The following is a 26,345-nucleotide window of genomic DNA, read 5'->3' as shown; positions in this document are numbered from 1 at the left end:
ACTGGGGTCTGCTGCTTCACTCCGCTGCTATTTGGTTCATTAGAGGAGATCACCGTGTCCAGGTGGAGTGTTCACCCTCCTCTAGAGCGTTAGACCTGCTGCAGCCGGGAGGGTTCTGAACCCAGCCTGGAACCCACACTGCAGACTTGGTTCTGATTCCTTAACTCATCGGATCCAGACGCCCCTGTGGCACAACTTCTCAAACTCTGGACACTGAGCTGCGGTTCCCTGCTCAAGCTTGTTCTTTCTTCTTTGTTCTCTCCGGAACATGGTGGAACTGACAGCTGAGTTATAAAACCCCAAGCCTCAGCTGCAGACTCCTCTGGGGGCACAGGATCTTCTTTTAAGGAGAGAAAGTAGAATTTCAAGTAGATGCATAGGTGATAGAAATGCAGAGATTAAAAGCATCAAAGATTTCCAAATCCATTGCCAGGGAGGGCTCAGGGCAAGAGGAAGACACTGCCTGCCCTTCCTTCCCAGCTCCTGCGGCCCGCAGAGCAGCCCCCGGCATCCACAGGTCTGCCCTGCCTGCGGGGAACAAGCACCCTGTGGGGATCGGAGACAGCTCTGGTTTGGATATAGAAGCAATCCTGTGACTCTCCCGTTGTCTGCAGAGTCAGGAAACTAGAGAGGCCTTCCCGCTGGTTTCTGTGCAGCCCTCCCAGGGAGGAGCGGGACGTGCTGACCCGTAAAACCTGCCTCGAGATTCTCCCGCCTCCCTGTAGGCCTCCCGTTCTGAAGAGGAGTGAGATGAGTGACCTCTGGAGCCACCAGCCACATCAGTGACAGTCAGTGGGGTTAGGACAGAGGGCCTGCGAGAGCCCTCCAGGGCTGTCATTGCTGGTGGGATTTGGGGGATGGGTCGTGTCAGGGAGGCTCCACCTGAAAATGATTAAAGATAATCATTTTCTTTGTGATTGGAGATGTGAATGGAGAAGTGGGGGGGGCCAATACCGGGCCCCAGCGATGACCCAGAGGGAGGCAGCGATGGGAAAGTAACAGGAAGCCCGAAGGTCCGTTCTCTCCCATGTGGTGCTGACAGGGCTGGGTGAGCTGCACTAGCTCTGTGAGCAGGCAAGTGGCCGCCTGGGGTCACCACCCCCGGCTCATCGGCCCGTGTGGCAGGAGGAGGGTCAAGGGGGTCGGTCCATGTTTTTCTCAGGTCTGGAGGCAGGCGGTGACAGAAGCCTTTCCTGCCCCCTGAGCCCTGCCCAGGCACGTGCCCAAGCCCCGGGACCCTCCAGGCCCAACGTGCCGAGTGATCCCTCAGCCAGCGGGCCCCCGGCAGTCCTGCTCGCTGTGGCCTTGTTCTGTCCTTGCCCTCGCCCTCTCCCCGCAGGACTCCCCTGAGAAGATGACTGCCTTCCTACCTCCCCCTGGGCCTCACGAAACCTGGAGAAGGGTGCCTCCCAGAGGCCCAGGGCAGAGGGGAGGAGAAGGGGAGCAGCTTCAGAGCCCGAGGGAAGGCAAAGGCTGCAAGCCAGACACTCGCCTGGCACTAACCCTGACCCCATTCCCTCCTCCCAGAAGCCATGCAGGGCAGGGGCTGTGGGAAGTAGGAGTTGACACAGCGGAAGTGCTCGAGTCCTGAGCATCCAGCGCACAAGATCCTTCTGTGGGCAGCCCACCCCACCCCCAACCAAGACCCCCAGTGCAGTCATCCCAACTGCCTGAATGGGAGCCACAACCCGCCCGGCAACCTTGCAGAGAACCTGATCCCACTCAGGATGCAGGGCCCTCAGCCACACCAGGCAGGAGGGAGGACGGGGCTGCTTTCTCAGCATGTGGCCGAGGCAGGATGTGCCCTCAGAGGCTGGCTCCCAGCCTAGATTTCAGGGCATATGGAAGTTCCTCATGGAATCTCCTGTTGCTCATCCAGGAGCTTAAGAACCAGAAAAGAAGGGGAAGCAGGGAGAATAGGAAAAGAAACACGGGCTCAGGGGCCTGGGCGCAGCTTGGCTCTGCGGAGACCTCAGGGCTGGGTTGTCCACCTGGAAAAGGTGGGCACTGGCCTCCCATCTGTAGCCAGGGGAGAGAACCTAGTGCAGCCAACCCGCCCTGAGCTGGCTCCATCCTAGCCAAGGGCTGTGTCGCTCGAGCAGGGCCCACCCCGCTCTTGCCCCACCCGTCTGTGTTGCTGTGTTAACTGCCACCTCCTGTTGCCAATGGATTCCAGAACGCAGAGGAGAACTCCCGCATCTCCATCACCTTCTTCCGCCTCTTCCGGGTCATGCGCCTGGTCAAGCTGCTGAGCCGTGGGGAGGGCATCCGGACCCTGCTGTGGACCTTCATCAAGTCCTTCCAGGTAGTCACCTCTGCCCACCTCTGCCCTGAGCACTGACGGCAGGAGAAGGGCCTCCTCACCTCCAGGGCTGCAGGGCTGCGCAGGGCTCCCCACCCCAGCTTCCCCTGGGCTCCCTGAACGGGAGGTGACAATAGAGGAGTCAAGACAGGGCTCACTCTGCTGCTCGCTACTGTGTGATGGCACCTCCCCTGTATGCACCTCGATTTCCTCGTGTCTGAAGTGAGTTGGTTAGACCCACTTCGTATTTCTCAAAAGCATGCTTCTGGGTCTCCAGGTTTCCCCAAAGTCAGGTAGGGAAGGCTAGTAGCTAAGGGGCTGAATGGCTCTGCTTTCTTCTCTCATGTACATATTTTTCTGCAAGAATTGGCTGACAGGGGTTTTGTGGTGCAACAAATTTGAAAACTGTGACCCCCATGACCTTTCCCAATTCTGGCATTGCTGCAGTGACTGCTGCTCGCACTTCCTTGTGGACTTAGCCAAACTCTTCAGGACCTGGTGTCACTCCCCTCGAGGAGAGATGGTCCCCGTGATGAGTGCAGGGTTGCCCAGCATGGGATGAATTGTCTTTACTCAGCCATCATTTTCCATCGTGAAAGCAGAGTAATGATTGCCTCTGGCCATCTCTGAGAAGTGTTATGTTAGCTTGAAGTTAATGAGAAGCAAAGCCCTGTCAGGTCACTGAATTCCTTGAAGATGAGTAGGGCAGGGACCCCCTGCCTGGGTTCCAGGCTTCCTCAGCCTCACCCTGAAGGCAGCTTCTCCCGCCTAGGGAAGCATTGCTCTCAGGCTTCCCAGGACTAGGAGACTGGCCAGCACTGAAGAACCCCATCCGTGCCCACTGCCCTGGCCAGTCTGGGCCCAGGGACGGGCATGGAAAGGGTCCCTGTCGCAACTGTGCTGTAACTGAAGTTACAGCCAAAGGTGGGGGTGCTGCCCTCAGGCGCCTGCTTGCTTTGGAACCCCACCCCAAAGGCATGAACACCTCAGAGCCCAGCCTCCTCCTGCCAGGCCCAGGCTGACTCCCCACTTCAGGATGAGCCATGGCCCCTCCCTGCCACCCCCACCCCACCCTAAGCCCTGCTTAGTCCCTGGGAATCTGAGGATTCGGCTGGGAGCAGGACTGGGCTGACCCTGTCCAAGAGTGCACCCTTGGAGTCCCACGGCTGTGAGTGACCATGTGGGCCCACAACATACTCACCCACCCTCCAACGTTTCCTGGGCTAGGAAGAGGCGACAGACTGGGCACTTGTGACACTGGACTGTGGAGCTGGAGCGCCGGCGACACAGAGCTTCCATATGGTCTCACAGTGCCACCTAGTGGTGTGCAGGCACCTGGCCGGGATTTCCTAGGCACGCAGTGTGGGCATGTGTGGGCACATGTGGCTCTCCTGACCACACCAGCACAGAGTCCCAGAGGCCTCTCTACAGGAGAAGAGTTGGGGGCTCTGGAAAACTCAGTTGTCTGAGCTGCTGGGCAGATAATACCTTGAGTGAATAAAATGTGTGGGACCCAACTACGTGCAAGGCAACACACGAGGCATTTGTAAGCCTTAAATCATTTAAACTCCACAAAAGCCCTGAGAGGTTATTGTTACTCTTCTCATTTTTCAGATGAGGAAACTGAGGCTCAGAGAAGTTAGGTAATATGCCCAAGCTCTCATAGCTATTTAGTGGCAGAAATAGGATTTGAGCCCATGATCTTTCTTTTACTTAAGTTTTCCTTAGTAAATATTTTTATTACAACTGGTGGAACAATGTAAAGCTCTACAAAGAAAGGGTGTGACCTGCCTCCACCTGTGCCTCCCGGGAAGCCTTGGTGTGTGTCCTCCATGACTTCCTCCTTGCCGTAAAAAGACACAAGTCTGCTCGGAGAACATTTTGCTCATTTTTTATTTCTATTAAGTAATATCACACTAATTTTTTACTCTGAAACTTGCTTTTCTCAATACTGTACTGCTTTTCAGGAGATTAAAACCAAGTAAAATGAGGGGTCGTGCCATTGCTCAGGCCTTCTCCCAGGTGCTCAGAACATCTATGGGGCTCTTGGAAGTGCCCCCAAGCCAGGCAGCTGAGGGCTGCTGGTGCAGTGTCCCGGGAAGGGATCCATCCAGCCGTCTCCACCAGCCTCACACAATCTCTCTGCTTCCTCCCAGGCCCTGCCCTACGTGGCCCTTCTCATAGTGATGTTGTTCTTCATCTATGCCGTGATCGGGATGCAGGTAGGGCTCCCCAGTGCTCGGCTCCTGTGCATCCTACCTTCCCAGACCCATACTCCCTGGCGCCCTCCTCCCTCTCACCTCCCCACTGCTCCTGACTATCCTGCTCCCTCCTCTTACACTTTATGAGGTCAAAAATATTACAGAAATTGGACCCCCCTGCCCGCAAATGATATCTTATAAGCAGCAGGGTGAATGGCCAAGAGTGGTCTACACAGCTCAGAGATCTTCTCTGCCCATTTTCCCAGGCCTAGGTTCTGCCCTCAGAAATACACTCCCAAATTATGCAGTGGGCTCAAGAGATATGGGCCTTTCTCAGGAAATAGCAGGAAGGGTGTGTCAGATAGCATTTTTCACTTTGTCCAGGTCTGGTGGGCCTGAGAACTACCCCCAATCCAGCGTTATTCAGGAGAGAGGGAAGGAGAGAGGCAAGCTCTCCCTATAAAACACGAAAGCAGTTTCCAGGCCCCCCATGGGTTCCAGTGTACCTTCTCCTGCCCCACACCCAGAGCTCTCCAGCCTTGCTCAGGATTCCAGCAGAACCCCAGACCAGCACTGCACACTTAACCAGGAGCTTTTCCTCAGCAGCTCCTTAAATACGGTTCCCTTGCTTGATTGTTGCAGAAAGATCCCAAGGTTCATAGGCCAATACCTTTTGAGATGAAAAGAGCTACCTTGCCATTGATCCAAGTGGCAGTTTCTAAGATAAGCATCACTTTAAAAGTCCAGGGGGGTGAATTAAAAAATGCATTAAACTTGCCCAAGCCCCAGATTGCTTATTCCGTATCACTCCACAGTCCAAGAACTAAATTTGGAAGAGTGCTTGGGCATATGGAGCTGAAACGGCAAAGAAGAAAAGGTCATAAGAATAAGTTCTGAGGAGCTAATGGTGATGATAGTTAGTAGTAATACAGTACTGCAGACTTGAAATTGCTGACAGATTGTAAGCGTTCTTAAGCCAAAAAAAAAAAAAACAACTGTGTAAGATGGTGAATGTTAATTATCTTGATCTTGGTAGTCATCCTGCAGTGTATATGTACATCAAATAATCACCACGTTGTACACTTTAAATATATACAATTACGTTTGCTAGGTACTCCTCAATAAAGTTTTTTTAAAAAAGAGAAAATATTCTTAAGAATGTGCAGCCCCTTCCCCTCAAAGACCAATGAGCCATCTGTCCCTGCACAGAAGCAGAGTCCGCCTGTTCTCAGCCTCAGCACCCACTTGGCCACGGGCCTCTCCTGAGGGCCCAGGGACACTCTTCTTACACCTGTCCAGTGGGGGATGGACGCAGGGCAGCAGGCACCTGCTCCCTGAGACCCTGCCAGGTTGCATCAGGGGTCTCTGCTGTCCCAGGGTCAGCTGTGACCCCTGAAGAAACCATTGAGTGATGGGTGGAAACCAGGACCCTCTCTGTCCACAGTTCACCAAATGCCTTTCCTCTCCCCCTTTAGGTGTTTGGGAAAATTGCCCTGAACGACACCACGGAGATCAACCGGAACAACAACTTTCAGACCTTCCCCCAAGCTGTGCTGCTCCTCTTCAGGTGGGTCCTGAGGACAGGTGCACACTGACATGCCCGCATGATGCAGCCCTAGAGTCTGGTCGTAGAAGGAGAGGGGATCTTTCCAGGAGAGTGGGCAGGGAGAGAACTGGCGCTGGGTCTCCCTCCGCTGACTGGGAAGCAGGTCGTTTCACTGTTTATAACCTGCCATCAAGCACCTGTAAACACTAGGGGATCAAAAGTCAAGTACTGGAAGCACCCTGGTTTGGAAGCTGAACAGGCTCAAAGCCAAACCAGCAACCACTTGCTCTGCGACCTTGAGTAAGACATCCAACTTCTCTGAGCCTCAGTTTCCTCGTAAAACAAGTACAGGTGCCAGTGCTGGCACTATTGCTTTGTTGGGTGGTTATGTCCATGTGCTTGGTTCCTTATCAGCTAAGCCGGCCACACACCTTTACTTCTTGGAGGGCCACCCTCAGGTCGAGCTTGGAGGGCAGGGTTCTCATGCCTGCCCGGGAGTGAGCGAGTCCCTGCTGCGTGCAGCCCGCTTCTCCACCTCTGGCTCCTAACGACCCTGGTCTCCCCCCTTGGTTCCTATCACTGTCCTGGGATCCCACCTAGTCCAGGGCTGGGAGATGAGACCGCTTTACCCTACCCTGGACCAGAGGCTTTCTGCAGTCATTCTAGCTCATTGGAGCCCACAGCCTGAGGGAGCAGGTGATGTCAGACTGATATTTAAGGGCCCTGTCATTTTGATTTAGTACATTTGAGCAATAATGATACCTGGGCTTGGGTGTAAAGAAAGGATTCTATAGAATATGGTGAAGGCGGACTATCTGATGGAAAGAATCCCTGGATCTTCTGGAAAGGAGCCTCAGGGGATGGTAATAGCAATATCAGAAGACATAAAATTCCAGGGGAAAGTCATTAAACAAGACAAAGAGAGATACTCGATATTGATAAAAGGGATAATCTATGAAGAATATAGAACAATAATAAAACCACAGGCACGTAGCAATATTTCAATCAGACACTGTTAGAACCATAAAGAGAAAATGAACACACACAGTGGGAGACTTCCACACAGCATGTAGAAAATGACAGACCAAATAGAACATCTAAATAACACAATTAACAAACTTAATCAAATAAATTTGTATTCAATAAATAACAAAAAACACTATCTTTAAGTTCCCAGAAAATTCACAAAAATTAGCCAAGATTTAAGTCACAAAGAAAAATTCAATAAATTCTAAAACTTCTCTGACTTCAATACAGCAAAAGTTAGAAAGTAACCTTAAAATGTGTAGTCCCTCCAAAATCTATTCGCTTAATTGTTTTGATTACTATGGCCTTGTAGTATAGTCTAATATCAGGTAGCACAATTCCTCCAACTTTGTTCTTCTTTTTTAAGATCACTGTTGCTATTCAGGATCTTTTATGGTTCCATAAATTTTTGGATTTTTTATTCTAGTTCTGTGAAAAACACCACTGATATTTTGATAGGAATTACATTGAATCTGTAGGTTGCTTTTGGCTGTATAGACATTTTAATGCTGTTGATTCTTTCTATATATTTTTGATGAAATTATAAACGGACTTGTTTTGTTAGTTTTCCTTTCTGATAGTTCACTATTAGTGTATAAAAACATAACCAATTTTTGAATATTTATTTTATATCCTGCTACTTTACTGAATTTATTTATCAGTTGTAGTAGTTTTTTGGTGGAATCTTAAGAGTTTTCTGTATACAGTATCATGTCATCTGCAAATAATGATAGTTTTATTCCTTCCTTTCCAATTTGGATGCCTTTTATTTCTTCTTCTAATGTGATTGCCTTGGCTAGGATTCCAATACTATGTTGAATAAGAGTGGTTAGAGTGACATCACTGTATTTTTCCTGATCTTAAGGAAAATGCATTTAGTTTTTCCCCATGGAATATGATGTTAGCTGTGGGTTTCTCATATATAGTCTTTATTATGAAGAGGTATGTTGCCTCTATTCCCACTTTGCTGAGAATTTTTATTATAAACAGGTGCTAAATTTCTTCAAACGCCTTTTCTGCATCTATTGATATTGTCATGTGATTTTTATCCTTCATTTTGTTTATGTGATGTGTCACACTCATTGATTTGTGGGTATTGAACCAACCTTGCATCCCAGGAATAAATCAAACTTCATGGTGTATGATCTTTTTACTGTATTGTTAAATTCGGTTTGCTAATAGTTTGTTGAGGACTTTGCATCTATGTTTATCAGGGATATTGGCCTATAATTTTCTTTCTTGGTAATGTCTTTTTCTGGTTTTGGACTCAGGATCTATTGGCCTTGTAAAATGAGCTTGGGAGTGTTCCCTTCTCTTGAATGTTTTGGAATTATTTGAGAAGGATAAGTGCTAATTTTTTTCAATGGTTGGTAAAATTCACCTGTGAAACCATCTGGTCCAGGACTTTATTTTGTTGGATGTGTTTGATTACTGCTTTGATTTCATTGGTTGTAATTCATCTGTTCAGAGTTTCTGCTTCTTCTTGATTCAGTCTTATAAGATTGTATGTTTCTAGAAATTTATCCATTTCTTCCAGTTTGTGCAGTTTGTTGGCATATAATTGTTCGTAGTATTTTCTTATAATACTTTGTATTTCTGTTGTGTTGTTACTTCTCTTTCATTTCTGATTTTATTTATTTTGGTTCTTTCTCTTTTTCTCTTGATGAGCCTGGTTAAAGGTTATCAGTTTTGTTTGTCTTTTCAAAGAATCTTCTCTTGGTGTCATTGATCTTTTGTTTTTGTTTTTTACTCGATTTTGTTTATTTCTGCTCTGATCCTTATTGTTTCCTTTCCTCTACTCACTTTGGGCTTTGTTTGTTGCTCTTTGTCTAGTTCCTATAAGTGTAGGGATTTATTGTTTATTTGAGAGTTTTCTTGTTTCTTGAGGTAGGCCCGAATTGCTATGAATTTCCCTCTCAGAACTGTTTTCACTGTGCCCAACAGATTTTGAGTTGTTGTGTTTTCATTTTCATTTGGCTCAGGTATCTTTTTATTTTTTCCTTAATCTCATTGAAAGCTCTTTAATTGTTTAGTAACATGTTATTTAGCCTGCATGTCTTTGTGTGGCTTTTAAAGTGGTTTTTATGTTTTTGTTTTATAATTAATTCCTAGTTTCATACCATTGTGGTCAGAGAAATATCTGATATGATTTCAATCTTAAATTTATTGAGACTTATTTTGTGTCCTGACATGTGGCCTGCCCTGGAAAATGTTCCATGTACATTTGAAAAGAATGTATATTCTGCTACTTTGGGGTGAAATGCTCTAAAAATATCAATTATATCCATCTGGTCTAATGTGTCATTTAATGCTGCTGTTTCCTTGTTGATTTTCTCTCTGGATGATCTATCCATGGATGTCAGTGGGGTGCTGAAGTCCCCTACTAAGACTGTATTACTGCCGATCTCTCCATTTATGTCCATCAATATTTGCTTTATATATTTAGCTGTCCCTATATTGGGTGCATAAGAGTTTACAAGGGTTGTATCATCTTGTTGGATTGATCCCTTTGTTATTATGCAGTGTCCTTCTTTGTTTCTTATTGTAGCCTTTTATTAAAGTCTATTTTGTCTAAGTATTGCTACTTCAGTGGGTTGTTTTTTTTTTCTCATTTCTATTTGTATGAAATATCTTTTTGCAATTCCTTTACTTTAGTCTGTGTGTGTCTTTTGATCTGAAGTGGGTCCCTTGTAGACAGAATATGTATGAGCCTTGTTTTCTTATCCATTTAATCCATTTGCATTTAAAGTGGTTATTGATAGGTGCATAGTTGTTGCCATTTATTATTTATATTTGTTTCTTTTCCCCCCTGTTTTTCTTAAAGAAGTCCCTTTAACATTTCTTGTAATACTGGTTTGGTGGTGATAAATTCCTTTAGATTTTTCTTGTCAGGGAAGCTCTTTATTTATCTTTCAATTTTAAATGACAGCTTTGCTGGGTAGAGTAATCTTGGTTGTAGGTCTCTGCTTTTCATTGGTTTGAATATTTTGTGCCATTCCCTCTGGCCTGAAATGTTTCTATTGAGAAATCAGCTTAAAGTCTTATGGGAGCTTTATCATAGGTAACTTTTTCTCTCGCTGCTTTTAAGATCTTCTCTTTGTCTTTAACTTTTCATATTTTAATTATAATGTGACTTGGTGTGGGTATCTTTTGGTTAATCTTGTTTGAGGTTCTGCACTTCCTGGACTTGTGTATCTTTTTTCTTCACCAGGTTAGGGATGTTTTCAGCTATTATTTCTTCAAGTAGGTTCTCAATCCCTTGCTGTCTCTCTTTTCCTTCTAATACCCCAATGATACAGATATTGTTATTCTTTTTTTTTTTTTTTTTAAATATATCTTTATTGATTTCAGAGAGAGGAAAGGAGAGGGAGAGAGAGAGATAGAAACATCAATGATGAGAGAGTCATTGATTGAGCCCGCAACCTGGGCATGTGCCCTGACCAGGAATCAAGCCCCAATCACCTGGATCCTACCTAGGTCGACACTCAACCACTGAGCCACGCCCAGCTGGGCCAGATGCTGTTATTCTTGATGTTGTCCCAGAGGTCCCTTAAACTATTCTTAGTTTTTATATTATTTTTTCTTTCTGCAGTACTGACACTATGTTTTCTGCTATCTTATCTTCCAAATCACTGATTGGATCCTCTGCTTTATCTAATCTGCTATTGATTCCTTTTCATGTATTCTTCATTTCAGTTACTGTATCCTTCATTTCTGACTGGTTCTTTTTCATAGTTTCTATGTGCTTTTTTACGCTGTTGAAGTTCTCACTAAGTTTCTTGAGCATCCTTATAACCACTGTTTTTAACTCTATATCTGTTGGTTTGCTGGCCTCCATTTCACTTAGTTGTTGTTTTTTTCTGGGGCTATCTCCTATTCTTTGATTTAGGACATGTTTCTTTGTCTCCCATTTTTGCTACCTCTCTGTGTTTGTTTCTATATATTAGGTAGATTTACTGTGTCTCCCAGTCTTGGTGTGTTGGCCTTATGTAATTGGTGTCCTTTTGGACCCAGTAGCACAGTCTCCTTGATCCCCTAAGCCAGGTGCTCCAGGAGTGTTCCTTGTGTGGGTTGTGTGTGCCTTCCTATTCTGGTTGAGCCTTGATTGCTGTTATCATGTAAATGGGTAGGGTTGACCCTCAGCCTGGCTTAGTGTACAGATCAGCCACAAACAAAGTGTACAAGCTGCTATGTGGGGACTGACCCCATGAAGAGGAATTTGCCCCAGCAGGGTCTGGTGTCTACTGAGACCTCCCTTTGGGTGTGCTGCTTATGGAGCTAATCCGATCATGCTCTATTATGGTCTGGGGCTTCTCGGGAGGGACTCCAGTGCAGGTTAATGTCAGATGCTGCCTGCAACCAGCCCTGGGCTATTAAGAGCTACAGAGCAATTCACAGTTAGTAGCTCCTTATGCTGGACCTGGGTGCACATGGGAGGGGCCAAACTGCATACCAAGTCAGGCTGCCACCAGTACTGGGTCTGGGGCAGGTCAGCAAAAGGCTGAAGGCACCCTAAGAGCCACCGTCACCTACTGGCTGCCCGTTAGGCTCAGCCACTGAAAGAGCCTCTGTTGGTACACGAATTGCATGAGGCAGGTTCTCAGGGAGTCACCAGGTAAGGATGAGTGGTGTCCACCATGCTAATACATATTCAAAGTCAGCACCAGTGCTGGGTCTGAGGCCACTCAGCAAAAGTCTCAGGGTACACCGAGGCCAGTTGCCAACAGCCTGGGGCCTGGGGAACTTTGTAAAGAATTAATTTAGAAGTATCAGGGTAGAGCTAGTAAATTCATTAGGCTACAGCAGATTAAGATTTGGCCATGTGGAGGGGGGGCTTAACACAGGAAAGGTGGCACCTGTCAGGCATGCGGAAAGACAGTCCTTACCTTAAACCACACAGCTCAGTTTCTCCCTGTGTCTCTGGAACCTCCTCCAAGCTTGCCTGGAATTCTTCAGTAGTTTAAGAATTGGGTTGACACCTAAACTACATCCTAAGTTGAACCATTTATATAAATCCTCTTTTTGAAGCTTCAAGAGACCAATTAAGTTTGCTTTCCTTGCATTCTGCCTAATTTTAAAGCCAGCTTTTTCTAATTGTGCATGCAAAAGATTAATTTAGAAGTATCAAAGGATCCTCATGATGGCCATCTTAGTTATGAATGGGTGGCTGACTGTTGCGGGGCTTGTTAACCTCAGAGGCCTAGTTGCCCATGTTAAATTTGAGATCTGTACAGTGTGAACAAACTTCTAGTGAAAACCAGCCCTTATGTGCACATCTCCAGATGAGCCAATGCATGGATATCTCTGTAGGACTGCTTTGTGCCTTACAGGAAATTTTTCCTCAGGAAACAAATACCTGAATAAGAGCCAGTGAGAGCTTACTGGATACTGCCAGAACCATGACACTTTCCAAGGCCTGGGCCCCTCTCTTGGGCTCCTCTCTCAGGGTAAACCCATTCCAGGGTGCCCTGTCCTCCCCACGGCTTCTGTCATGTTCTCTGGGATCAGCTGCATTACTGCACTGGACAACTCCCAACACCCATCTCTGCCACTGAACAACTATCATCACCCCATTGGCTATTTGGGTTGGGGAAACAAGTATCCTTTCTCTTTCAGAGCTAAAGAGAGTTCAGTTTCTCATTTAACCACCAAAAATTCCATGCACACTCTCAGTAAGCAATCCAATTAAAAGCAGCAGCCCATTTTTCCTTTCCCCGAGTTATCTCAACTGTTATCTACCTCGAGAATTTTCTAAAAACAGCTCAAATAAAGTCACAGCCTGCTACTTAAAGCAAGGAGACCCAGGGTTTTGAGGTTCACCCAGGTTCACATGGTATGAAGTAGGAAGCCGGTGGGGCACAATGAGCCTTTTCTTGTACCTAACACTGGGTCTGGTCTGCAGGGTGGCCCTGGATGGGCTGCTTTGGAATCTTGCCAACAATGACAACTACATATATGTCTATATAAGAAATGTCTTAGACTATAGAGATTTTTATGAGTTTATTTGAGCCATACTGATGTCATATGTCAGGGAGCAAGACCTCAAATGCTCCCTCAAATCCATTTTTTTAAAAAAGGTACATCAGGAATAAAAAAAGCAACATAATTACACATGTGGAAGTAATTTTTAGAATGACGAGAGAATATTTTTCCCCTAATTAATTTTTGTGTGTGCAGTATAACATACAGGGGTGGGCAAAAGGAGGTTTACAGTTGTAAGCAAAACACAGAGTATTATTATTTATTAATTATTGTATTATTTATTTGTATTACAACTATAAACCTACTTTTGCCCACCCCTGTATATAGAAAAGTGCTTAAAACAGAAATATGCTTCTCAGTGAATTCTTTCAAGGCAAACATCTATGTAGCCATCATCTTAGTTAAGAAATAGAACATTACCAACACTTCAGACATCCCTCCTCTCCCCAGTCACTTTCCCTTCCTCCTCTCCAAAGTGACCACTACTCTTTGCTTATAGAAATGGAATGAGACAATAGTGTATTCTTTTATGTTGTCTTTTTTTGTTCAGTACTATTTTGGAGGGATTCAAGCATGTTTTCAAATGTATCAGTAGTTAGTTCTTTGTCCTTACTGCATATAACTTACTGTATGAATGTTCTTCAACAAATTAATTCAATCTACCGTTGATGTTCATTTTTCATATGCTTTTAATGAATATTCTTATTCATACTCTTAGTACACTCATTTCTATTGGAAAGAGTAGAATTTTGCGGCCATAGGTGTTACATATATTATGCAGTGAATACTGCCCAACAGTTGTCCAGAGTGGTTGTACTAAGTGGTTGCGAAAGTGGTTGCAATATATGAGAATTCCGCTGCTTTGCTTTCTTGCTAACACTGGTATTTTCAGTTTGCTAGCTAATCTAATGAGTGTATAGTTGTTTCTCATTGCAGTTTTGATTTGTATTTTTCTAATGCTGAAAAGGTTTAGCATCTTTTTATAAATTTTTGTTGCGGGTGGTCATTTTTGTGTGTTTTTTTCTTTTATGAAGTGACTGTGCAGTCTCCTTTTCCATTTACAATAGATTTTCTTTTAACAACAGTGATTTGTAGAAGTTGTCTGTATAGTCTGGATATGAGGCCTGTGTGCATTATATGTGCTGTAAATATTTTTTCCTGCTGTATAGCTTTCCTCTTTCCTCTCAATGGTGTCTTCTGATGGACAGAAATTCTTAATTTTATTAGAGAAATTTAATCAAACTTTTTATCTTGGGTCTTTATTAAATTTCATACTCCCAAGTTAATGAAGATATTTTTCTATATTATTTTCCATGACTTTTTAAAAATTTACATGTAGATCCGCAATCCACTTGGAACTGATTATTATGTATAGCATAAAATAAAGATCAAGTTTAATATTTTTGTCCATATGGATATGGACATCTGGTTGACCTAAGGCCAGTCATTTGAAAATACCACCCTTTCTTCAGTTGTCTGCAGTCCAACCTTCCACATATCGAGTGTCTGTATAGGCCTAGGTCTTTTCTTAGCTCAGTTCTTTTCCATTGATTTGTCACATATTCTTATGCCAGTATCACATTGTCTTAATTAATGTAGTTTTGTAATGAATTTTAACACTGGTTTTATTTATTCCTTAAATATTTGGTAGAATTTAATAATGCAGAAGTCTGGGCCTGGGATTTTCTTTTTTGGTTTGCAGTTACGGGTTTAATGATTTTAACAATCAGAGACCCATTCAAATTTTCTTTTACTTCTGGAGTCAGTTTTTATAAACTGTATTTTCTAAAATTTTTCTATTGCATTTAAGATTTCAAAGTTATTGATGTGCAGTTTTTCATAAATAATATCTTTTTCTTTTAGTGTCTATATGTAGTGGGGTTGTCCCTTTTTTCATTCCTGATGGCTGATATGGGTTATATACTCTCATTCTCATTCTCTCTTTCAGTATTTAATCCGTATTGCCAGGGATTATTAGCTTTATTATTAAATGTTTTCAGAGAAATAACTTTTGTTTTAGAATTTGGAATTTTTATATTATTCTGGTGATTTGAGCCTTTTAGCCTTATAAAATGTGTATGCCTAATAATTTTATTTTAAAGTCTACTTAGTGTAATATTAATATAGCTATACCAGCTTTTTGTTTGTTTTTAGTGTTTATATGGAATACTTTTTCCACACTTTAACATAAACCTTGTTATATTCTTACATTTTATATATGTATTTCTTCTAAGCAGCCTGTACTTTAATCCAGTCTGACACATTTGCCTCTAACTTGAAGGATTTTTTTCTATTCTTTTACCTTCAACCTACTTGTATCTTTGAATCTAAAGTGTCTCCTATAGCCCTGGCCAGTGTTGCTCGGTGGTTAGAGCATCAGCCCTCAGACTAAAGGGTCCCGGGTTTGATTCCCAGTCAAAGGGCACATACCTCGGTTGCAGGCTCAATCTCCTGCACTGGTCGGGGCACATGCTGGAGGCAACCAATCGATGTGTCTCTCTCACATTGATGTTTCTCTCTCCCTCCCTTCCACTTTCTGAAAAGCAGTGGAAAAAATATCCTCAGGTGAGGATTAATAAATAAGGAAATAAATAAATTAAATAAAGTGTCTCCTGTAGACAACACATAGTGGGAGCATGGTGGTAGTTTTTATTAATTCAGTCTCACAGTCCCAATAAGAGAATATTATTAAAATTTTATGCCAATATATTTGAAAATCTAGATGACATGGATGCTTTTATTTAGGAAAATACAAATCACAAAAATTGTCTTAAGAATTTTTAATTAACCAAAGGAGCAATTGAAGATGTAGTCAAAGTTTTAGTCTTCAAAAAGAGTGACAATTCAATATTTTTATGTATAATGTCAGCCAAAACAGCAAGGAATAGATCATTCCTATGTTACATAAACTTTCCAGGAATGGACATGGGTAGAGAATCTCCCCAATTATTCTAATAAGAAAAGAAAAAGGGGCCCAGCCAGACGTAGCTCAGTGGTTGAGCGTCGACCTAGGATCCAGGAGATTCCGGTTCGATTCCCGGTCAGGGCACATGCCCCAGTTGCAGGCTCGACCCCAGTCAGGGGCGTGCAGGAGGCAGCCGATCAATGGCTTTCTCATCATTGATGTTTCTACCTCTCTCTCTCTCTCTCTCTCCTTTCCTCTCTCTGAAATAAATACAAATATATTTTTTTAAAAAAGAGAGAAAAGAAAAAGGGCAAGAAGTAAAATATAAAAATGTGTAGACGTAATTGTCATTGTTTGCAAACAATGGGCTAATCCAAGTAGAAAATTCAAGCAAATCAAGCAAAAGTCTTTATAACAATTAATAGGATCAGTAAGGTGGAAGGTTAATAGAAGAACACAATCACTTTCCTACACTGATAATGTAGGCTGGTTAGCCTGTTGTGATAAAATACCATAGATTGGGTGCCTTAAGCAATTGACATTTCTTTATTACACTTCTGGATGCTGGAAGTTCAAGATCAAGATCCTGGCACATTCAGTTCCTGATTAGAGCCCTTTTCCTGACCTGCAGACAGCCATCTTATCACTGTGACCTCACATGGGGGAGGGGGGGAGAGGGGAGATGGGGAGAGGGAGAGAGAGGGACCTGGTCTCTTCTACTCTTCTTGTAAACTCACTGATCTCAGCTTATGACCTGACCTAAACCTAATTACCTCCTAAGCGCCCCCCTGCATATACTATCACATTGAGGGTTAGGGCTCCCTCCGATGTATGAATTCTAGGGAGACACAAGCATTTAGTCCATAATAGCTTATAACTAATTAGTAAATATAACAGACAAGATCATATGCTATCACTTTTTCCATCGATATTATAATGCAAGTTTTAACCAGTGCAATAAAATAAGAAAAATAAATCAAAGAGTAAGAACCGGAGGAGAAGAAACAAAAGTAAAAGCCAAAAATATTGATTGCCAAACTCAACAACAAAACAACTCAATTTAAAAATGAACTTGAATAGACATTTCTCCAAAGAAGATATATGAATGACCAATGAGCACATTAAAAGACACTCAATATCACTAATCACAATGGAAATGCAAATCAAAACTACAAAGAGCTATTCCCTCACACTCACTAGGATAGCTGCGATCAAAAACACAGAAGACAAGTGTTGGTGAAGATGTGGAAAAATTGGAACCCATGTGCACTGTTGATGGGAATATAAAACAGTACAGCCACTATGGAGCACAGTATGATGGTTCCTCAAAAAATTAAAAATAGAATGACCATAATATCCAGCAATTCCACTTCTGGGGATATACCCCCCAAAAACCGAAAGCAGGGTCTCAAAAAGATATGGGTACGTCCATGTTCATAGCAGCATTATTTACAATAGCTAAAATGTGGAAGCAACCCAAGTGTCCATCGACAAATGAATGGATAAACAAAATGTGGCATATATACAATGGAATATTATTCAGCCTTTTAAAAAAAGGAAATTCTGACACATACTGCACAGCATGGGTGAATCTTGAGGTTATTATGCTATGTGAAATAAGTCACAAAAAGACAGGTACTATATGATTCCACTTAAATGAAGTACTTAGTCAAAATCATAAAGACAGAAAGTATAGTGGTGGTTGTCAGGGTCTGGGGGAGTTATTGTTTAATAGGCATAAAGTTTCAGTTTTACAAGATGAAAGTTATGAGGATGGGAGGTGGTGATGGCTGCACAGCAATGTCAATATATTTAATACCTCTAACCTCTACATTAAAAAATGGCTAATATGGTAAATTTTGTATGTGTATGTTACCATAATAAAAGAAGAAAATAAACAAATAAAATATCTTTAAAAAACTGATTGCCTATGGAGACTATACAAGAGAAACTACAGAACTAATAAGAGAGTTCAGCAAATCTTCTGTATGTAAATTCAATTGTACTTCCTCTACATTAGCTGCAAACAAAAAATATAATGTTTTACATGTTCCATTTACAATAGAATACTTTGTTTATTTTAAATAACATACCTAGCACTAGCCTAACAAAAGATGTATATGGGAAAATTATAAAATTTTATTAAAAGACATGAAATAGGACCTAAGTAATGGAGAGATGTGTCATGGTCATGGCTAGGAGGCTTCATATCACAAAGATGTCAAATTCCCCAAGTTAACCTATATTTTAATGCAATTTTAGTAAAATACTCAACAGGATTATTCATGGAACTTGACAAGCTGATTCTACCGTGTCGGTGGGATGGAAAAGGGAAATGAATAGCCAAGATGGTTTTAAGAACAACAAGCTGGAAGGAGTCACTCTCTATGAGGGAGCAAGACTTAACTCCAAAGTTGTGGTGATTACAACCAGGTGGTGTACTAGCATAGACAGATAAGCCTATGGAATAGAATGAAACGGCTAGTGTGAGGCCCACACATGTGTGGAAATATAATTTATGTCAGAAGAAATATTTCAAATCAATAGATAAAGATGGACTATTCAATAATTTGTATTAAGAGAATTGGTTGTCTATAAAGAAAAAGAGAAAGCATATGTCCACCTCATATGGAGCACAAAAATATATTCCAGGTTAAAGGGTTATTATGAAAAACAAAATTTTAGAACATACAGGAGAATATTTTTATGACCCTGAATAGAGAAGAATCTTTTTAGCAAGATGCAAAAAAAAAAAAAGGAAAGCCTTATAAAGTTATACAGTTATTATAAGTTAAAAATAAAAGAACAGAAAGGGGAAAATTATAAATTTGACCACTTTGAAATTTAAAACTTAGATTCATCAAAACATAGCATAAATAAAGCTAAAGATGAGCTACAGACTGGAAGAAGGTATCATGATACATATGACTGAAAAGGATTAATATGAAAAAATATAGAAATAACCCTACAAACAGACAAGACAAATAACCCATGAGACAAACAGGCAAGAATCTGAACATGCAAGTCAACAGAAGATGAAATACAAATTTCAGCCCATTAATCATTTTAAAACCAAATTAAAACAGCAGTGAAATATTTTATACCCATCACATGTGAAACCTTTTTGTAAATTCACTAATATTCAGAATTGACAAATCTAAACTCATAGAAACAAGGTGTATGACAGTGGTTGCCAGGGGTCTGGGGCAAAGGAATTAGGGAGAGGCTGGCAAAAGGGTGCAGACTTTCAGCCATAGGGTGGGCAAGGTCTGAGGATCTGATGCGTAACGTGGTGACTGTAGTGATAACACTGTATCGTGTAATTGAAATTTGCTGAGAGAGTAGAACCTGAATGTTCTCACACACACAAACTAGATAAATATGTGAGGCGATGGAGGTGTTAATTAACTGGGCGGAGGAATCCTTTCACAGTGTATCGTGTGTCAAGTTAGCGTGATGCACACTTAAAATATCTGACAGTTGCATTTGCCGGTTGCTGCTCAGTTAGGCTGGAAAGTGCGAGCTGACAGGTCCGTAGAGCACCGGCATTTCTTCTTCACTGCTGACGGGAGTACAAACTGGACAGACACCTGGATAAAGTGAGCAGGCAATGCCTAGGGAAGACCAGCACACGCCTGTCAGCTGGCAGTCCCACTGCTGAGCAGGCGTCCTGGACATGGGCCTGTGTGTTCACTGCAGTGTTATCTGTATCAGCAAAAAAAACAAACAAAAAAAAACAAAAAAAAAGAAAAATCTTAGCAGGAGGCTGGGTTTTTTAGGCGGTATATTCATAAGGTATACGCCTGCACCACGATGCAGATGAGTGAACTAGAGCTAAGACACATCTAAACAGCTAAATCTCAAAAACTTAGCATGGATTGCAAATGCAGTGAGTTTGCAGAAAAGGTACAGCTGTTATCATTTATATAAAGTTTTAAAACATTCGAAACAGTGCCATATATTTTCATATTTAGTGAACATATCAGAGCATTCGGGGAATGATCAGCACCAAATTCAATTTAGCAGTTCCCTGTGGAGAGGGAGGCAGAGGCAAGGGGCAGAGAAGGAGCCAGCGATGGGGCTTGGATCCATGGGTGTTGGGCCCTCTCGCCTCTCGGCCCCAGGTGTGCCACTGGGGAGGCGTGGCAGGACATCATGCTGGCCTGCATGCCAGGGAAGAAGTGCGCCCCGGAGTCTGAGCCCCACAACAGCACGGAAGGGGAGACGCCCTGTGGCAGCAGCTTCGCCGTCTTCTACTTCATCAGCTTCTACATGCTCTGTGCCTTCCTGGTAAGCCGAGGTGGGACTGAACGGCCACAGGGAATGAGCACGCAGGTCAGGGCCACCCGAGCCTGCCCTCTCTGCAGCTCCTGGTGAGGGTGGCCCAGCAGACGAGCTGGCTTGGAAAGACTGAGTTAGTAGGAATGTCCAACCACAGTGAGACAGGACAGACAGCCTGAGCCGGAGTCACCTCAACCAGCGTCTCCCTTGTCCATCTTGGCTCTTGTCATGGTAGCATTGTCCCAGAGGACAGAGTTGTCGTCTGTGGAGGCCTAGAGGCAACTTAGACTTTTTTGGCACTTTGATGGGGAATGAGGGAACGTGGTGGATAAAGTTGTCCTCTGTCCTTAGCGGCCCTACCCAGCAGCCTGGTGTGAGGAAAGCCATCCAGCCCACACGTGGGTTCAGTCCACACAACTCTTAGGGGAGCTGTGTTATGTTCATATCCAAGAGGCCCAAGTCCCAGGGGCTGGTGTGGTAAATGGTGACATATGACTGGTCTTTAGAAATGTCTGCTTCCACCATGCATGGCACCACTGGCACAGTGGATTCAAGCAGCAGGTGTGTAGGAAGGTCCTCTTAGGTGACTCATCATACTCCCTGTTTTCTGCAGATCATCAACCTCTTTGTAGCTGTCATCATGGACAACTTTGACTACCTGACAAGGGACTGGTCAATCCTTGGTCCCCACCATCTGGACGAATTTAAAAGAATCTGGGCAGAGTATGACCCTGAAGCCAAGTAAGTTCCCAGAAGGAAATTCTGATTCCCAAAGCTGAGAGAGATTTCACAACCTATAGAAGAGGGTCAAGATGGGTTAGCATGGGGTGGATCCACTGGAAACACTGAATTGCACCAGACCCCAGGGTCAAGGGTAAGGGCCAGCAATAGGAAGCCAGGCACCTTTGGTTAAGTCATGAACATATCTATGATTTTCAGTTGAATGGAAAGATAGAAGGTCCTAGTGTTAGGAATAACTGGTAGGTAGTCAAGTTAGGATGCTTAGGGTCAGGTACATCTCAACTCCTTTCCTGCCTCAGGTCCAAGGGTATCCTGGTCAATCAGTCACGTTTGGTTGACACTCAATGAATACCGTTTGGTCAGGTGGTTGGTTGACCATCAAATACATGCTGAGAATTTCATTGCACTACTAAAACCCATCCATTTTGAACATATACTACTGGAAAATGGCTCATTAAAATCTCAATATGTATTTATCAATTTTGGAGTTTTACCATGCCATTCTGCAACTCTGCACTGAGTTTGACCAATAGGGCTCCAGCTATGGAGACTTCCTCCTGTAGGTGGGCCCCCACCTCTCAGGTACATGAGTCCTGGCCTGCTGGCGCACACCACGGCCCCTGATTGACCTTTCCCTCCTCTCCTTCCTCTTCTAGGGGTCGCATCAAACACCTGGATGTGGTGACCCTGCTCCGGCGGATTCAGCCCCCACTGGGTTTTGGGAAGCTGTGCCCTCACCGTGTGGCTTGCAAAGTAAGAGACAAACTGGGTTCGTGGGAGAAAGAGAAATATGGGAGGCAAGATGCCTGTTTGTCTTGTAACCTTGGTCAGGCCAACTTTTTCAAGGGAGTGAAGGCAGTATTTTATGTGCCTAAAGAAATGAGCCTGACCCTGGTCATATTTGAAGGTTACTTCCAGCAATAAGTTCTCAGACTCTATAAAGGAAAAGCGAAGTGAATGCCTCATGCCCCAGGGAGCCGTGTGTCCGGTCCTGAGTAAAGAACCTTGTTCAGAGCAGGCTTTGCTGCCCCATCAGGCAACCTGGAAGACTTCCCTTCTAGGACAGGTGGATTAGGGTGCTTTCTTGGGGTCACAGGGCCATTAGCGAGTCAATGCATCAGATTCAGGGATCCAAGAAGCCCAGAAATTACATATGAAATCACTGAAACACTCACAAATTGAACCAGGGAGAGAATCCATCATGTTCATCAGATTTCTAAATGAGTCTGTGATGTTTAAGACAGACATCCTAGGTTCTGGTAGACCCAACTCTTGCCCACGTAGCCCTTGCATGACCCTGAGAGTGAGCCCCCTTAAGTTGTGTGCCCCTTTTTGCCTCCCTGTATTCCCAACCACGGAGCCCAGTACTTGCTGAAGAGTCTCGTTTCCATTCTCTCCTCTCTTTCTTTAATTCTTATTATCACCCTTCTCTATTCCTTGTTGGAAAAGTAACAAGTTGAAAAGGGGTTGGGGGAAGTGACTTAAGAGAGCTGCACAGAGGAAGAAGCACAAATAGCGAATCTCAGCTCTGTGGATAATCCACTCATGGAAAATAGAGAATTGAAGGAATATAGAACCTTCTACTTGTGCTGTGTTTTACTCAGTTTTTCCTCACTTGCACCTCCACTTCATTCCAAAAAAAAAAAAAAAAAAAAGGATTTTAGAAGATTTCCAAGGGTGAAGAAAATAAGAGGAAAAAAGAGCACAAGTTTAATGTAAGGTAGAGCAGAGTGGAAAACAAGAGCAGGGACTCGTGTGGCCCACATGAGGCTGCAGTGTGTCCGTCGGGGCCTCCAGATGGCCTGGACAGGCTGCAGATTGAGGTTTTTGCTTCCCAGGGACCACTATAAAATTCACTGTCCATTAGAATCAAGAGTCACTCAGAGCAATTATAACCCTTGTTGGCGCTACAAGTAACAGGAGGACACCATGTGATGTAACAAATAATATCCTTGACCACATCCTGAGAGCAGGTGCCAGAATGAGTTTCATGGTCTCTTTTTCACAGGGACCCTGGCATATGCTGAGGCCCCACACAGGAGCACAGCACAATGGCAGCCACGTCCGGGGCTGGGAGAGGAGGGGAGAGGGCAACCCAACCCTCTCCAGTGTCAGCAAGCTTCTGATAGGGCTTGATGTACAGATCAATTTTTTCAATACACAGAAGAAAGGACACACTGCAGCTCCTACAAGCATCTCCTATTATTATCTCTGTTATCAGGGCGTTAGATGAATGCGGGCTGGCAGGTGGGATCCCAGCAAATGCCTGCGCACAGCTGTTCGTTGTTGCCAGGAGAGAGCACACCCATGTGCATGAGCAACATTTGAGCGGGGGAAGGGGTTGGAAGCAAGGGTCTAACAGGGACAAATTCCCTTCCTCCCTCACTCTGTGCAGAGGGGTGAGAGTACTTGTGGCAGAGCCAGGATTCTCCCCACAACAGGTTTCGAATACATTTCAGTGACTCATGTTTCTACACCCCTACCCACTCCAGACGCACGCACACAAGTTTAGAGGCTCCCTGCCAGCATTCTCCTGCCCTGGCGGTTCTGTAGGTCCTTTGAGAACCGTTTGCTATAATCACCAGCTTTGCCTCCCTTTCCCCTCCAGCGTCTGGTCTCCATGAACATGCCTCTGAACAGTGATGGGACGGTCATGTTCAATGCCACCCTATTTGCCCTGGTCCGGACAGCCCTGAGGATCAAAACGGAAGGTAAGAATTGCCCACAGGGCACTAGAGGAGCCACTCAGAAGACCTAGCACACTAACCAGAGAGGAAGTCGGCAGCCTGCGGAGTCCCAGGACCTTCCCGTCCTGTACGGAGTGTGGCTCAGCAATAACCTTCACCTCGGGGGTGTGAAAGAGGCCTAGTCATGTTTTCTTTGCTTCTTGAATGGCCTCCTTGCCTCTAGCTTATTTATTTGGAACACTAACCTTCCATCTTGAAGTCATAGGGTATAGTTCAAAAAGCAGAAAAGATGAGTGTTACCTGAAGCAAGACCAAGCCCCGCCTGAATTAAATTTTATTGGCAGCACGTGGGACCCTCAAATGTGCAATACTCCTTTTAACTTAAAAAGACCTGTGTGGGCCCTGGAAGGGTAGCTCAGTCAGTTAGAGCATTGTCCTTGATACTCAAAGGTTTCTGGTTCGATCCCTGATCAGGGCACATGCAAGAATCAACCAATGAATGCATGAATAAGTGAAACAACAAATCTCTCTCTCTCCTCTCTCTCTCTCCTTTCCTCTCTCTCTAAAATCAATACATAAAAAAAATAAAAGAGCTGTGTGGGGAAAGGGTCATGGCAGCAAATGGTGACTATGGTCGAAGTCATCACCTACAATGGCACAAGGGCTCAGCCAGCCGACAGGTAGGGGTTAAGATCTCACCTATGCTCTACTAGGCCGGCCATGCTCCCTTTGGCCCATGTCCACCTAGAGGGAAACCTTCTAGTTTGCACAAAGGCACCCTGTGGGCTACAGCCACTTTGGCTACAATAATCGGCTATCGGTGTAATTGATAAGTATTTCTGAGCCACTTTGCGGAAAGGCTACATGAAATGCACCTAAGAAGCTTCACTTGCTCTCCAAGAGCTTCTAGCCTATTCTATAGTGTTTCACAGAGTGTGGTGAAAAGATGACTGCCTCAGATTCAACTATTGGAGTTTGTTTAAAATACTGAGTCCCTCCCTGGCCAGTGTGACTCAGTTGAGTGTCCTCCTGGGCACCAAGGGGTCGTAGGTCGATTCCCGGTCAGGGCACATGCCCAGGTTGTGGGCTCCATCCACAGTAGGGGGCATGCAGGACGCAGCCGATCAATGTTGATCTCTCATTGATGTTTCTTCTGTGTGTCCCTCTCCCTTCCTCTCTCTTTAAAATCAATTTTAAAAAATCATATTAAAAAAAAATACTGAGTCCCAAGTATGTGGCCAAATCTCCAAATCTGAGTCTCAGAGCAGGGCTCGGGGATCTGTACTTTCAACCAGCCGCATTATGAATCACACAGGAAGTGAAGCTTGAAACCCTCTTGTATAGAGATCAGAGAAAGCACAGATGAGACAAGCAGTGTGTCTTCTTTCCCTAATGCTTCGGCTTGAGAGTCTCAGGCTGCCAGTCACAGTGTCCTTTAGTGCAATAGAAGGAACGCTGGGCAGAGAGATGGGAGACCTGACTCTGATAACATGTGATAAGTCATTTATTCTCTCTCTACTTAAGTTTCTTCATTTGTAAATGATACATGGGAATTCAGTTCAGTGAATAACCCAGAGAGGTGCCTTCTCTCAGTTAAAGCCTTCCAGAAAATAATAGAAACTGTATAGTGTAAGCATGTTAATAGACTACAGTATAGTGTAAACATAATGTTTATATGCACTGGGAAACTAAAAAAATTGTGTGACAGGCTTAATAGTGATATTCTCTTTATTGCAGCGGTCTGAAGCGGAACCCGCTGTGTCTTTGAGGCCTACCTGGTTTGGTTTCCTATTGCTGCATGACCAGTTACCACAAATTTCTTGGCTTGAAACAACACCCAGTTATTAGCTCCCAGTTTTGTAGGTCAGGAGTGGAGCCATGGAGCAGCTGATTCCTGTGCTCAGGTCCTTACAAGGCCAAAATCAGGATATTGGTCAGGATGTGTTCTGTCCTGGAGGCTCAGGGGAAGAATCCACTTCCAGCTCATTCAGGTTGTTGGCAGGATTCATTTCGTGCAGTCATAAGGCTGGCTCTCTACTGGAACCATCAGCCCCCAGAGGCTCCTGTCTCAGTTCAGTTCACAGCACAGCGTGCTTTCTTCCAGGCCCAAGCCACCATCTCTCTCTCCTGCTCCCAACTGGAGAAAAGGCTCTATTTCCACCTTTCACCTCCTTCACACATTACTTTCTTGTTTGTTTTGTTTTTTATTGAGGTACAACCGACACATAACATTATATTAGTTTCAGGTGTACAACATAGTGATTTGATATTTGTATATGTTGTGAAATAATCATCACAATAAGTCCAGTTAACATCTGTCACCATATATAGTTATAATGCTTTTTCTTGTGATGATAAAACTTTTTTCTAATCCTCACCTGAGAATTGGTTTATTGATCTTAGAGAGGAAGGGAAGGAAGAAGGGGGGGAGGAGAGAGAGAGAGAGAGAGAGAGAGAGAGAGAGAGAGAGAGAGAGAGAGAGAGAGAGAGGGAAACATCAATCAGCTGCCTCCTGTGCGTGCCCTGACCCAGGGCTGAACCCACAGCCTACGTATGTGGCCTGAGTGGGAATGGAATGCTCCAACCAACCGAGCCACCCTGCCAGGGCTTGTGATGATAACTCTTAAGATCTACAATCTTAGCAACTTTCAAATATGTAATACAGTATTGTTAA

At 44.0% G+C, this 26,345-nt stretch overlaps 1 protein-coding gene across 1 annotated transcript in view; it reads left to right on the top strand.

Annotated features, from left to right (window-relative positions):
• CACNA1C (calcium voltage-gated channel subunit alpha1 C) overlaps positions 1–26,345 on the top strand; it is a 589,282-nt gene that overhangs the window by 546,358 nt on the left and 16,579 nt on the right. Inside the window, exons 34-40 of the mRNA XM_087814454.1 lie at positions 2,177–2,305; positions 4,459–4,524; positions 5,979–6,070; positions 20,087–20,252; positions 20,857–20,984; positions 21,641–21,737; positions 23,593–23,695. Of these exons, the coding sequence (XP_087670580.1) occupies positions 2,177–2,305; positions 4,459–4,524; positions 5,979–6,070; positions 20,087–20,252; positions 20,857–20,984; positions 21,641–21,737; positions 23,593–23,695 (781 nt within the window). The remainder of the gene's footprint in view (positions 1–2,176; positions 2,306–4,458; positions 4,525–5,978; positions 6,071–20,086; positions 20,253–20,856; positions 20,985–21,640; positions 21,738–23,592; positions 23,696–26,345) is intronic.

The sequence above is a fragment of the Miniopterus natalensis genome, chromosome 2 (genome assembly GCF_054644295.1).
Source record: "Miniopterus natalensis isolate mMinNat1 chromosome 2, mMinNat1.hap1, whole genome shotgun sequence".
Classification (NCBI taxonomy): domain Eukaryota; kingdom Metazoa; phylum Chordata; class Mammalia; order Chiroptera; family Miniopteridae; genus Miniopterus; species Miniopterus natalensis.
Note: the sequence above shows the minus strand (reverse complement) of the source record. Positions and strands in the feature narration are given on the sequence as shown.